Source organism: Otolemur garnettii, unplaced genomic scaffold (genome assembly GCF_000181295.1).
Source record: "Otolemur garnettii isolate 467f Iridium unplaced genomic scaffold, OtoGar3 scaffold00164, whole genome shotgun sequence".
Classification (NCBI taxonomy): Eukaryota; Metazoa; Chordata; class Mammalia; order Primates; family Galagidae; genus Otolemur; species Otolemur garnettii.
Window position 1 is genome coordinate 2,515,658 of NW_003852559.1, and position 15,572 is coordinate 2,531,229.

The 15,572-nt window shown below is 34.2% G+C and overlaps 1 protein-coding gene across 3 annotated transcripts in view; it reads right to left on the minus strand.

Moving 5' to 3' along the window:
• The window catches only part of NDST3 (N-deacetylase and N-sulfotransferase 3), a 180,756-nt gene that overhangs the window by 18,047 nt on the left and 147,137 nt on the right, over positions 1–15,572 (minus strand). For all 3 annotated transcript variants that reach the window (XM_003800067.2, XM_012811560.1, XM_023519239.1), the window contains 2 exons: positions 13,379–13,475; positions 2,029–2,152 (listed from right to left, as the gene is read on the minus strand). In XM_003800067.2, coding sequence (XP_003800115.1) covers positions 2,029–2,152; positions 13,379–13,475 — 221 coding nt within the window. The remainder of the gene's footprint in view (positions 1–2,028; positions 2,153–13,378; positions 13,476–15,572) is intronic.

A 15,572-nucleotide genomic window follows, 5' to 3' on the forward strand; every position in this document is an offset into this window, starting at 1 on the left:
AAGATTAGCTGGGCATGGTGGTGCATGCCTCTAATTTCAGCTACTTGGGAGGCTGAGGCAGGAGGGTCTCTTGAGTTCAGGATCCTAAGTCTGCAATGAGTGATGATTGTGTCACAGCACTTCAGCCTGGGTGACACAGTGAGACCTTGTCTCTTAAAAAATAAAAAAAGACCAAATCATAAAACATAAAACTTACATTTATGCTATAAGTCTAACATTTTCCTTAGATCTTATGATTGCAAATGTTGACTGTTTTGTCAAAGATAAAGGATTCTAATTTTCATTTTCCCTACATTGCTTGTGACCTAAGCCTGTACTTAGACTGTTGGTTTTATCAGTTCTCCAGAAAAAGGAAATCCATGCAGTTAGATTAACTGATTGTGCCTGGGTTACTTCTTTAAGTGACCCTAGAACTCTGAGACACACAATCTTCAACCATGTGGCACCATGTTCCCAAAGGGATGCTGAAGTACTTATGCTTCATGGAAAGACAAGGCCAGTGTGAGGACCTGAACAGATTTTATGTCATTGAAATCAAAGCTATAGTTACTGCCATAGGTTGAGATCTGCAGTTACCATTATTTTTTACTCACGTTATTTGCCTTTTCTGTTTTAATTAGCAATAATAGCACCTCAGATACTACCACTGTGCAAAGCTAATTGCCTTTTATAAACATATAACTTATCAATCAAAAGTATTTATATTTGGGGAGTTTTTAGTGAGTTATATTTAAAATATTTTATTGCTCTTTAGCCTTTTACTTATTTATATTATCTCCTTGTAAACTGCTAAGGGGACTTTTTTTTTCCCATTGTAGTGCTTATACACATGATCGAACTTTTATTTTTGAGAAATTTATGACAAAAAATCATTACTACAGTCATTCTTAAGTCCCAGGGAATCTAAGTATTGCATTCCTGTCCACCTCCAAGGTAGTTTTTAATCACTCCATTCAGTCCTAATGTTGGCATCATTTTATTCGACTGTCTACCAGCACATTTATTTGAATCAGTGGTCAAATAGCAGCTGAGATGGTTGTTTCTTTGATTTTCCCCATTGTTATTAGCGCCACACAATTAATCAATATCAAACCCTGCACGGAAGACCTGGCAGTGAAATACATAACAATTAGAATATACGTAAGTCCTAGTATGTGCTCAAATTATACTCAATCTTTTTAATCTTTCTGTTTAGACTATTCAAAAACAACTTTTGAGGGAATAATGCTTATAAAATTGAGATCATGCAATTTGACAAGAGGTTAACATATATAATTCTGCAAGCTAAAATACATGCAAAACGTTTACATTTATACTGCAGAATTATTATAAGAATTCCACTCTTCTACACCACTCTCCGTCCAGTATTATGCCTTAATAAGACCTCCAGGTACATTTTATGATTAACATGTTAGTTTGTACCATCTATTTCTACAACATTACTATAGTTTGTGTCTATCTGACATTTTTACTTTTTAAGTATTTTCTTCAGATAGTTGATATATTTCTAATTTCAATACAAAGGCAAAAAAATTGTATAGTGTTAATAGCTTTTTTATATCTTTGATTATGCATGAAACATATATTCATTTCTAATTCTGTTTATTTATTTTTCATCCTTTATATCAAAGCAAAATAGAAAATTATATACATGGGCTATAGTATTATTTAATGAAAAGTGCACAAGAAGAGAAAGATATGAAAATATTTTCTTATGAGTAAAAAAGAATGAAATTTCTGGGTATGATTCTATTTCTCTGACTTCACACCTGTAATTATCAACAAAGATAATTAATGCCAATTGAAATTACATGTGGGCTTTTGAGTCATGAAGTCCCCTGATAAACTGAAAATAGTTTGTCATAAATGATTTCCGAGCTCCTTCACTGTTATTCAGTCAATTTCCAAGGCACAAAGGGTAACTTATATATTTGTGGCTACCGACTTATGTGTTACTAAATATTAGTGCTAAGTTTATACTGTGCACAGTACATATACTTTTAGATTTATACTAATAACCCATCTTACCAATCAATCCCCCTGTGGTAGTTATTTCTATTAAAGAACTGTACCTCCTCAAAGGTTTTTGGGCTGGGGGAGTTACTAAGGATGGAAGGATGCATAACCAGGAACAAATACAAAGCAGTGGTACCTGGAAAGACAAGAGAGGTTTAGAAATTAATTAAATAAAAACAGTTTCTTACTATTAGCACTTCACAGTCATTAATAGAGTGAACATTACAATGATACATTATAAGAACTCCTTGAATTAAACTGAATGGATGACAAGCCTTCTAAAAGAGGTAGAGTCTAAAAAAGGGAGACAGTATGGTGTGAGGAGGAGACGCCTGCGATGGGGATTGAGAGAGCTGGCTTTTCATCTCAGCCTCATCACGGGTGGGGTCTGGGCTTTGGCTTTTAGCTTCTCTTTATCTTAATGGAAAAATCACTTGTCTTGCTTATTTTGTAGGTTTTGTCTGAGAAGGAAAAGATGTAATGTACCAGAAGACATTCGGACATTAATAAAGTGGTATATAAATGGAACATATCATTATTTAATATATTGTATTACCAAAATGCAGAGATGGGGCGTCCCATAAAGTCCTTCATGAGGCCTATGAAAGCCAATTAAACTCAAGACAGAATTTAACCTTTCAAAAAGTTTCTTAAGTGTGAATGTACTTATATACTTATAAAATGCAGTAAAATTGTTTCAGTTGTTAAATTTGATTAAATAAATGGCCTTTCTTGGTAACATAACACAAAATTTGCATTTTGTTGGAAAGAGAATGAAGTATCACAGATACCCGTATATATCTGTGACTTGGTGAGTAAGGTTGTAATGTTGTAAAGAATGAGCAACAACATAAACTATAAAATTATTATTTCATTAGCCTAAATTAGGAGGTAAAGGGTACAGTTTATTCAGCCTGTTTAAGAGAAAGTAAGGCAGTTTTGGTTCAGTTTTGTTAAAGATTTAACCATGTACTTGCCATATAGATAATATAAAAATATTTCTATGTATTCAGTACTCCTAAGAGAGAATTATACCCTCTGGTTTCTAATTCTCTACTCTAATGTGATTTACACTGTTATACAATCTATAGCTATAGGCAGTAATCACACATGTCCTTATAATCTTTCTCTCACTTGGAGAAATTATTATTTTAATTTTGCTTATAATAATGTTGCCATTTGTACAAAGTTTTGAATATTCTTATCTCTCTGATAAGCTTTATTTAGTATTATACTTAAATCTACCATATTTATACAATAGGAAAATAGCTAAAATAACTCTGTCAACAGCAATATTGTCTAAAAAATGAAAGAGGCAATCCTCATTTTTATATATCTGAGCTAAACAATGAACACTTAATTTACAATCATAAATTACTATAGGGGAGTATACAGTAAGCTATGATTTATAAAGCAAAAATGTTTTTTATAAGCCTGACTTACAACAGTGGTGCTCAAACTTTAGCATGCATCAGATTCACCCAGAGGGCTTGTTAAAACACAGATATCTGGGCTGTATCTAGAATTTCTATTCCGCAGGACTACGAGATGACCCCCAAATTTGCACTTCTAACAAGTTCTCTGGTGATGCTTATGCTGCTGGTCTGGTTACCAACATTTGAGAAACACAGTCTCAGAACAAATGTGAAACAATATCTAAAACTTAATGGGGAAAATATGCTCCTTTACTTGAAATCCACAGTGAACTAGAAAGAGCACGTTCTTTGAAGTCAGGTAAATTCTAGGATCAAGAGTTTTATTTCTAGTACTTACCAGCTGTGTGAATTCAAACAAAAAATATTTAACCTCTCTGAGTCTCAGTTTTTGTGTCTGTGTAGTGGGGAAGAAAATACTTCACTATCTGGGTTTTATAAGGGCCACGTGAGATAATATACATGAAAGGGCACAATAAGTATCATAACTGAATATTTAAAAAATACTACTAATAAAAATACAATAATAATTTTATTAAGATATAGTTTAGAATTATGATAAATAAACATATTAAGTGTATTTGTTCATGTATCAATTATATAATTGAGATATAATTCAGAAAACTGAAAATGGAAAAGTAACTTTTTTAAACTAAAAAGGGTAAATCCTTGTGGAAATAGGAAGTATGACTATGATAATGTGAAAAAAGAAAACAGTTTAATTTCTTTTATACAACAAACGAAAACATTATTTTCTGAATTTTATTTTTAAGAATTATAGTAAATCATATTGCTTATTTTTAATATTATTTATTTAGTTAATTATTGAGATAGGGTCTTGCTCTGTCATCTGGAGTAGAGTGCAATAGCGTCATCATAGCTCACTGCAATCTCAAATTCCTGGGCTCGGCTTAAGTGATTCTCCTGCCTCATCCTCAAGTAGCTGGGAATACATGTGTATGCCACATGTCTAGCTAGTTTTCTATTTTTTGTAGAGATGGGGTCTTGCCATGTTGCTCAGACTGATTAATAGGCTTTATAACCAAAACTAGACAAAAATAAAAGATGAATGTAATATAATTACTTTGCCTAGTCAGCAAAAGGTATATTTTAAGGTATCAGTGGTCAACAAATTGTTAAGTGGTGGTTTCTGTATTCTTTCTTTACCTAGGTGCGAGGTTGGACAATTAAGTTGGTGAACTCATCCTAGAAAAATTGCTACATAACTTATTACTGAACATCACTATGGTCAGCCAATGCCAGGGCAGTACTTTGAAGGGGACCATAGCGGTATTCAGCAAATGAGGTATGTAGCACTTTTTCCAGAGAGAGTTCTCCAACTTAATTATCACACCTTGTGCAACAATAGTTCTTAAGCTCATTTCAAAAAAGAGTTCCAAAATTGTTCTGGAGGGTGGACTAGGCACTGGAGCCGGTGTGTAGCTTCCTGAGGGGAGTACTTTGAAGGTGACTATAGTGATATTCAGCAATGAGGTATGTAGTACTTTTTCTAGGATAAGTTCACAAACTTAATTGTCTGATCTTGCATATTCTTGGGTCTAAATAAGCTGTCCTGTGTGTATATTTTGTAGTTGTAACTCAACTACATAATCACAAATATACATTTAAATGGGCACCCAAATAAAGCTTCACTTTTTATATTTTTGTAAGTCTTAGCATGCAAAAATATTTGAATATTCAGATAATTAGAAATCTAAGCAGAATTATCCAGAAAATTACTTCTGACAAAACTACACTTAAAAATGAAGCTATTTAATTCTCATGTAATTGATACAAGGAGGTATTTTTGTCTAATTAAAATATTAGTTTCACAAAATGTTGATATACACAGCAGCATGAATGAATCTCAAAAGTATGATGTTAATGAAGAAGTCAAACACAAACGATTACACACTATAACCTTCCACAGTGTCAGAAAGTGGTTCTCTATGGCTAGCATGAGGCGTGGCATGAGGGAGAATGTCTGCAAGGGGACATACAAAAACTTTAATAGGGCAACAGAGCTGTTTTATATGTTGAATATAGTAGTTGTTGCACAACGATGCACAATTTCCAAAATCCATTAAATTGTACATTAAAAATTGGTGAATTTTATTGTATGCAAATTATACCTCAATAAAACTAGGAAAAAATCAATTTCCATAAAAATTCTCTTCCATAGGTAAAATGTCATATCGAAATTTTAACAAATATTTGGAAACACAGTTGGGTTTAAGATGACAAGTAAAAATTCTGCGGTATAACCGTCATACCATATTAAAATGTCTACATGTTCATTATCACTCTAGAAGAAGTCTATCCTGTAGAGCTTTTGGAAGCAAACTGATACTCAAGCTTTAATATGTGACCTGTAAGTATCTGGTTATGTGATGACAGTGGGAATTTATTGAGGATACTTTAGTTTAAATGTGTTCTTAGTTGCCTTTTGACTTTAGATAGATAAGGATGAATAAAATAAATAAGGGCAAGAAAAGTATTTGTCATATTTATTATTGCTTTCAGATTGACATCTGCAAAAGGGACTAAGGAAAACTGAATAGATTAAACTCCCTGTTTATATTGCACAGAATTCTACTCAGTTATTTCTAGAGAGATGAGGAGAGAAAACGTATCTCCTATAGGAAATAAAATGATTGAAATGGCTGTTTTCTGTGACTCCAGCATCCAAGGGTTGCTAATAATTTATCATGCAGAATATAGCATGAATGTCTGGCATTTTAAAGCTTCCTATGGGCTTAATTTTAATATCAATTCTTACAGGAACAAGAAATTTTTGAGAAAGAAATATCATATGCCAATGTTTAAAAAGGTGCCAGAGGTTTCTCTTGGGTATGAATAGATATGTTCCGTAGCACAAATTTTTGTTTATGTTTAGGAATTCTGCTTGTCAAATATCTCTTAGACTTTTAAAAATAGTTATCTCTGTAAGAAATAGTTTATCAATAAACTATATCAGGAAGATGGCAGCCTAAGAGACTTCTTTTTTTGAAAATGTATTTCAAACTTAAGATCCCCATGCGCTGTCCCCCTTCCCCCAGAAAACATGCCCCATGAAAGCAAAACAACCTTGTGTCCTCCCAGGCCTCAGAGGCAGCTCTGGCATAGATAACCACTGGTACACACACATCCAGGCCAGCTGAGCAGCTGTGTGCCCATGTACTGGGCTTGAGAAATAGTCCTATGGGCCACTCCTGGCAGACATGTGCCCAGGATAGGTGAGAAGCTTTGGATTGAGTTCTGGATGTGAGAAATGGTCCCATGGGCTGCCCCTAGCCAACACACCTCTAGGCCACTTGAGCAACTATGTGCCCACATCCTTGGCCTGAAAGATAGTCCTGTAGGCTGCTTCTGACAGGCATGCACCCAGGATGGCCAAGCAAATACTCCTGGGAAAAATAAAGCCCCATAGCCTCAACCCCAGCAAGCTAACCCCAAGTTAGCTGACCCATGATGTGCACACATGCACCACCAACTTGAGAAACAGGTCAACAAGCTCATCTTGGCAAAGTAAAACCACTGCCATTACAAATTCTCTTAGCTTGGGCCACTGAGACACTTGAAACCATCACTACTGTGGCTTATAGATGAAGAAACTGCACAGAGACTACTGCATCCACTTAGAACCAAAGTCAATTCACTCCATGAAATCAATACCTAAAAGTCCATTCATAAGAAAAAGTTCTTCACTGTAAAATCTACTTCATAAAATTGGAAGAGGTGACTTTTCAATTAGATGTACAGAAATCAACATAGGGACACATAAACCATGAAAAAAACAAGGACACACTACACCACTCAAGGAAAACAGTATTTCCCCAGTAACAGACCCTAATCTTAAGGAAATATGTAAATTCCACAAAAAGAATTCAGAATAATAATTTTAAGGAAACTCAGTTAGATATAAATAATATAGATAGACAAGTCAATAAAATCAGGGAAACAATTTATGATAGAAATGAGAAATTGAATAGAGATAATATAAAAGAACTAAAAGGAAATCCTAGACCTGAAAGAATTCAATGAATGAAATAAAAAATACAACTGAGAACTTCAACAAAAGACTAGATCAAGCAGAAGAAATAATTTCTGTACTTGAAGACAGGTCTTCTGAAATAGCACAGGACTTTTTTCTTAGACAAAAAATAGTGAAGGACTTTTTCTTAGACAAAAAAGAAAAAAGAATGTAAAAGGAAAATGAAGAAAGCCTATAGAATTTATGAGATACCATTAACGAAACAGATATTCATGTCATGGGCATTTCAGAAGGACACAAGAAGAAAAAAGATGTAGAAAATATATTTAATGTCATAATAGCTGAAAATCCCCTAATTTTTGGAAGAAAGATGAACATCCAGCTCAAGGCATCTCAAAGAACCCCAAATAGATTCCACCCAAACAGGCCCTCTTTGAGGTACATTATAGTAAAACTGTCAAAAGTCAAAGACAAAGAAAGAATTTCAAAACCAGCAAAAGAAAAAAATGTCAAATTATATATAAAAAATCCATTAGACTAATAGTGGATTTCTTAGTAGAAATCTTATAGTCTTGGAAAGAATGTGATGACATAATCAAACTACTGAAAGCAAAGAAAACAGTCCTTCAGAAATGATGGAGAAATATGATCTTTCACAGACAAACAAAAATGAAGGGAATTCATCTCCATTAAACTACACTTAGAAGAAACATTTAAAGGAGTCTTACATCTAAAGAAGTAAAAGGCAGTAACCACCATCATGAAAACATAAAACTATAAAATTCACTCTTAGAGTTGATATACAAAGGAGAAAGAGAAAGAAAAACATTCAACTGCAAAAAGAAACTATAAGAGAGGAATTAAAGAAGAAAGGATATACAAATGACCAGAAAGCAATCACAAAAATGACAGGAGTGAGTCCTCGCCTATCAGTAATAACTCTGACTGTAAATGGATTAAATTCCCTGTTTAAAAGACACAGACTGGTTGAATGGATAACAGGACAAAATCTAACTATACGCTGCCTACAGAAACTCATTTCAACTTTAAAGATACATATAGACTGAAAGTGGATGTACTAAAAAGATATTCCATGTTTAAAAAACCAAAATGAGCAGGAGTAGCTGCACTTATATGTGTATCAGATAAGATAGACTTTAAACCAAAAGCTGTAAAAAGAAACAAAGAAGGATATTATATAATAATAAAGAGATCAGTGAGAGAATATTACAACTATAAACACAGTAGAACCTCTTTAAGTTGATCACCCAAGGGACTGTAAAAAACTGGACAACATATGTAAGTGGTCAACATATGTAACTAGGCGTGCTGTACTAATACATATATGTCTACATTTCCAGTCTGTGAAAATTAGGTCAACTTAAGGAGGTGGTCAATGTAGGGAGGTGATAAACTATGGAAGTTCTATTGCATTTCTGCACTCAACACTAGAGTACTTGGATATTTAAAGCAAATTTCACTAAATCTAAAGGGAGAGATAGACTCCAATATATTAATAGTTGGGGACTTAAAGATCCTATTATCAGCACTGGACAGATCATCTTGGAAAAAAAATAAAAAAGAAATACTGAATTTAAACTGCATTGTAGATCAAATGGGTCTAATAGATATTTGTAGAACATTTCACCCAACAGCTGCAGAATATGTACACAATTTTTCATCAGCATATGGAGTATTCTTTAGAATTGATCATATTAGGACACAGAACAAGTCTTAAACAAAACAAAACAAAATAAACTCATACCAAGTATCTTTTTTAAACATGGTGAAATAAGAAACCAATAACAAGAGGAACCTCAGAAACTACACAAACATGTGGAAATTAAGCAACATGCTCCAGAATGCTCAATAGATCAATAAAGAAATTAAGAAGGAAATTTAAAAAATTCCTTAAACAAATTTCCAAAATTTATGGGACAGCAAGGGCAGTGTTAAAGGCAAGTTTGTAGCAATAAATGCCCACATCAAAAAAGTAGAAAGATTTCAAATGAACAACCTAACAATGTGTCTCAGTGAATTAGAAAAGCAGAATAACCAAACCACAAATTAGTAGAAGGAAAGAAATAATAAATTCCAGAGGAAAAATAAATGAAATTGCGACTAAAAAGAAAAAAATATAAAAGATCAACAAAACAAAAGATTGGCTTCTTAAAATATAAATGAAGTCAATAAACCATTAATTAGACTGCAAAAAAAAAAGGAGGGGAGACTCAAATAAGCAAAATTAGAAACAAAAAGGAGATGTCATGATGAACATCACAGAAATACAAAGGATCTTTAGATAATACTACTAAGAACAATTATATGCTGATAAATTTGGGAGCCTAAAGGAAATGGATAAAATCCTGGATTTATACAATGTTCCAAGATTATTGAACCAAGGAGAAAAGAAAACCTGAGTAGACCAATAACAAGTAACAAGATTGAATCAGTCTCCCAACAAAGAAAAAAGAAAAATCCCTGATAGGATGACTTCACTGCTGAATTCAACTGAAGCTTTAAAGAAGAATTAATGCCAATTCATCTCAAACTATTCCAAAACTTGAAATGGCAGACCTCTCCCTAATTCATTCTATGAGGCCAGCAAAATCCTGATACCAAAACCAGACAAAGGGTCTCTTTCTCCTCTGCTCCTTCATTGGGGGACCCATTCACACTTCCAACTCCCTTTGGTAGTGCTCTGAACTTTGTCTTTGTTCTTTCTAAATAAAATCTCTCTGTAAAAAAAAAAAAAAAAAAGACAAAGATACAACAAAAAAAAGAAAACTACAGACTAATATTTTTGATGAACATAGACACCAAAATCTTCAATGAAATATTGACAAACTGAATCCAACAACATGTTAAAAGGATAATACACCATGATCAAATGGGATTTATCTCATGGTTCAACATATGCAAATCAATAGCATACATCAATAGAATGAAGGACAAAAAGCATATAATTATCTTTTTTAAAATTTTTTCACAGTTTTGGTCAGGGCTGGGTTTGAACCTGCCACCTCCAGCATGTGGGGCTGGTGCCTACTCCATTGAGCCACAGTCACTGCCCTCTTTTCTTTTTGAGACAGAGTTTCATGGTGCCACCTGGCTAGAGTGCTGTCGCATCATAGCTCACAGCAATCTCCAACTCTTGGGCTCAAGTGATCCTCTTGCCACAGCCCCTGAGTAGCTGGAACTACAGGTGGCCTCCACAACTAGTATTCCTATTTTTTTTTTTTTTTGCTCAAAACTCCTGAGCTCAAGCAATCCACTTGTCTTGGCCTCGCAAAGTCCTAGAATTACAGGTGTGAGCCACCGTGACCAGCCTTTATGATTATCTTAGTAGATGCAGAGAAAACATCTGACAAAATTCAACATCCCTTCAAAATAAAAATTCTCAATGAATTAGGTATAGAGGGAATGTACCTCAGCATAGTAAAGGCCATATATGATAAACCCACAGCTAACATCATATTAAATTGGCAAACCTGAAAGCTTTTCCTGTAAGAACTGGAACAAGATGAAGATGTCCACTCTAACCACTCTTGTTCAAGATAGTACTGGAAATTTTATCCAGAGCAATCAGGCAAGAAAAATAAATAATGGGCATTCAAATTGGATGGAAGGAAGTCAAATTGTCCCTATATTAAAACCTGAAGACTCTACCAAAAAACGCTAAGAACTGACAAATTTACTAACGTTGCAGTATATAACTCAATACACAAAAATGAATAATATTTCCACTTGCCAACAATGTAGCAGCTGAAAAATCAAGAAGGAAAACCCACTTACAACATTTATAAAAATATCTAATGTTAAATTAATCAAGGAGGTGAAAGACCACAAGGAAAGCTATAAAACATTGATTAAAGAAACTAGAGAGGATATAACAAATGGAAATACATCCTATGCTAACAGGTTGGAAAAATTATATTTTTAAAAATGACCATACTATACAAAGTAATCTACACATTCAATGCAATCTCTGTCAAAATGCCAATAGCATTCTTTATAGAAATAGTAACCAAACCAAAACCTAAACTTTATATGGAACCATAAAAGATCTCCAATAGCCACAGCAATCCTGAGCAAAAAGAAAAAAGCTGGAGGTATCACATTACCAGACTTCCAAATATACTACATAGCTATAGTAAGCAAAAAAAAAAAAAAAAACACAAAAAAAAGGTAGTTGCATAAAAATAGACATATAGACTAATGGAACAGACTAGAGAACCCAGAAATTAATCTATGTATTCATAGTTAACTGATTTTTGACAAAAGTACTGAGAACACTCATTGGGGGAAAGACCAGTTTCTTAATTAATCATGTTAGAAAAACTAGATATCCATGTGCAGACGAATGAAACCAGTCCCTACATCTCATCCTACATAAAAATCAATTCAAAATGGATCAAGACCCTAAATACTATAAAGCTACTAGAAGAAAACACAGGGGAAACATCTAACAGGGGATAAATATCCAGAATATGCAAGAAACAAACATCTCAACAGCAAAAAAACCCAATCCAGTTAAAAATGAGTCAATGAGATGAACAGACATTTCTCAAAAAAGGACATATAAATGGCCAAAAAATATATGAAAAAGTATAAACATCACTAATAATAAGGGAAATGCAAATCAAAACCACAATAATTATTATCTCATCCTGTTAGGCTGGCTATTATCAACAAGACAAAAAATAAGAAATTCTGGAGAGGGTATTATGGAGAAACGAGAACACCTATAAATTATTGGTGGCAATATAAACTAGTACAGCCACTATGGAGAATAGTGTGAAGCTTCCTCAGACAATTATGAATAGAACTACCCTATGATCCAGGAATCCCAGTATTGGACATTTATCTCAACAAAGGGGCATCAGTAGATCAAAGCGACCTCTGCACTCCCATATTTATTACAGCACTAGTTACAACATCCAAGATATAGAGTCAACCTAGGTATCCATCAACAGATAAATGAAGAAAGAAAATGGGGTATGTATACAATACAATGCAATAGTATTCAGCCAGAAAAAGAAAGGAAATCCTGTCATTCATGGAAACATGGATGGAATTGGAGTGCCTTGTATTAAGTGAAATAAGCAAGAACCAAAAGCTAAATGCCACATATTCTCATTCATAAGTGAAGGCTAAAAAGAAGTTGATCTCACAGAAGTAAAATGGGGAATAGAAGATACAAAAAGGCTGAGAAGGGCAAGGAGGAGGGAGGGGTAGGAAGGAATTTGTTAAAGAACACAAAATTACATCTACATAGGAGGGATAAGTTCTAGTGTCCTATGCCATTGCAGGATGACTATAATTAACCAAAATATGCAGTTTCAAATCACTAGAATAAGGATATTGAATTTTCCTACTACAAAGAAATGAATGTTTGAGATGATAAACGTGTTAATTACTGTAATCTGATCACTATACATTATATGTATCAAAACATCACTACGTACCTGATAAGTATGTTCATTCAATTATATGTCAATTAAAAAAAGAAATAAAGTATTTAAAAATTTAATTGAAAAAATAAATGGATGCAATTTGCTTAGGAAAGAGAAAAAGATCTTTGGAAACAAAATAATATGTGCTACCAAATTGGCTGCTGGATGTTTAAACTATGTGACATCTATTTAAGGTATTATCTCATCCCAGTTAGGATAGCTATTATCCTTTTGGCTTTAACAAATTCCTCCCTATCTCTTATATGTCATCTAATAACATTAAGTGTTCTTTCCACTTTACAAAACATTTTGACAAGCATTTAAGTATATTATTGAACTCCAGGAAGATTATGTCACAGAAAAGCATGTTACTCATTCATCAGCATTTATAGGCAGTTTACAGATTGTGATAAGACCTCATTGTTAATGCATCAGGATTTTTATACTGTTAGGAAAATAATAACATTAAATGTTCTCACCAGTTTTCTGAGGTCCTATTACCAAGAATTTTGGTAAGCGATCACAGGTTTTTTCTTTAGACCAAATATCTCTGTGGCGTTTGTCATCACACGGATTCTAAATGGGAGAAGAATTTCGAGAGGTACTTTTGTGTGTGAGCTAGCTTTTCCAACTTTGGCCCCTAAAAGTTATCCTAGGAAATAATGGGATAAAAAAATGAGGCTGAAAGCCCTAATGTGGCATCACAAAAACTTTCAAATAACTCCTTTCCATCCAGAAGTGGAGAGCTTGCTGAGGAGGTGGGGGAGAGGGGATATTTCCACTTTGGTAAACAGCCTCAAAGCACTCAGTTTGTGTATATATATATTTCTACTACTTGCCAGTTCAGGTCTTAATTTTTTGCTTTTTTCCTTTTTAATAGTGAGCTTGTAGGAGAGAGACTATGTTTCCTGCTAACCTGAAGGAAGATACATTCTTAGTATACAATAAGTAACTGAAAAATATGGTGTCATGTTTTTATTCCAAGTAACTTTGAGCTTTTTTGCTGTGCTTCAAAGGGATGGAAATCTGGCCATGATAAAACTATTTAAAGAGATAGCATATTCCTTTCAGCTTCCTTCAAAGGTTTGTAAATGCAAATCTAAAAATGTAACTTTAGAGATTATGATGATAAAAAGTGCTAAAATTTAGCAAAAGCACAAAAAGAAAGGGGAATTACTACTTTAGGAATTCTGCTTTTGGTCTATAATACTTAACACTAACACTCACTGTGCAAGATATATCTGTAACACGTTTCATTTTAACTGCAAAGTGTGCATTATGTGGAAAAGGGGAAAGAATTAAAGTACCCTTTAGTATTATTTCAGAAATGCGCAAACAGGACCCCTCTTATTTCTATTCAATTAGTACTGTCAAACTTAACCTCTGCTTACTATAAGCAGGGGATGGTATAACTAAAGTGAGAATATTCTTTTTGGCTGCTGTTCTGGAAAAAAGTCACCATAACTTATCTAGCACCTGAAAAAAAATAATGATTTCAGTTGAAAAATTGTGTAATTTTTTCCCACCTATGGAATATTGAAACTGAGTTCATGTCTGCTGTAATATATATTGGGAAAATGCCATATCCTTCCAAAGGTAACGTTTGGTGATGTTTATAGTGATTAAGAAGAAAAGATGCTTTAATGTAACAACTGAAAAGTGGTATGCAGCCCTCAGTCCACCGCTGACTTTAACCTACCAAATGTGAAGCTGTATTTCTTCTTGGAGCTATCTGTGCTCAGGAGGTTCACAGTAAAGCTGAATGAATTGACTGTAGAGTTCAGAGGTAACCACACCTTTAATCTGTGGATCTTTCTGAGTTCTATACTTCTGAAGATGGTATTGTTTTACCATGACCTTGGTATGTAACTATGGTGGCACTGAGAGCAGTGATGAAGAGCAGCCTCTGGGGCCAGACGGGCCTCGACCTGATTCCCACTCTGCCACACATTAGCTGTGTGACCTTGCATAGTTGACTCAGCCTTTCTGTGCCTTAGTTTCTTCATCTGTAAAATGCAAATAATTAACTGTACCTACCACATGGAGCAGTGGTTCTCAACCTTCCTAATGCCGCAGCCCTTTAATACAGTTCCTGTGGGTTGTGACCCACAGGTTGAGAACCACTGACAGGGTATTTCTGAGGATTAAATGAATTAACATACGTAGATTGCCCAGTCTGACATACTGTAAGCACTGTGGAACTGTTTGGAAAAATTATCACTTGACACAGATCATGGAGAGGACAATTCAAATTCAAATGTGACACCTAAAATGCTAGAACAATTTGAATGTGCCATATTAATGTGATATTTTCTCTTAAGAAGCTCAGTGATTTTCCCATGAAACATCTACCCCTGTGTCCCATGTAATACCCAATAAATACTTTTGAAAGCTGCTTATAGTCTGTGGCTGCTGGTGGGCTTCACGGCTCAGAAGGCAGAAGTCAGTTCTGAACTCTTCCCTGAACTCTTCCACTGAGATTTAGCCACTGGACCTGGGGATATGCTCAAGGTAGACCAGCTGGCTACTAGTCATATGCCATCTTCTATTCTTTCAACTTATTGCCACCCCTAAACTGATCTTTCACTCCTCATTGAAACATTATATACATTACATCTTCTGTATCCCTCACTGAGCTTTCAGAATGCCACAATTTTTTTCTTTTTTTTTTTT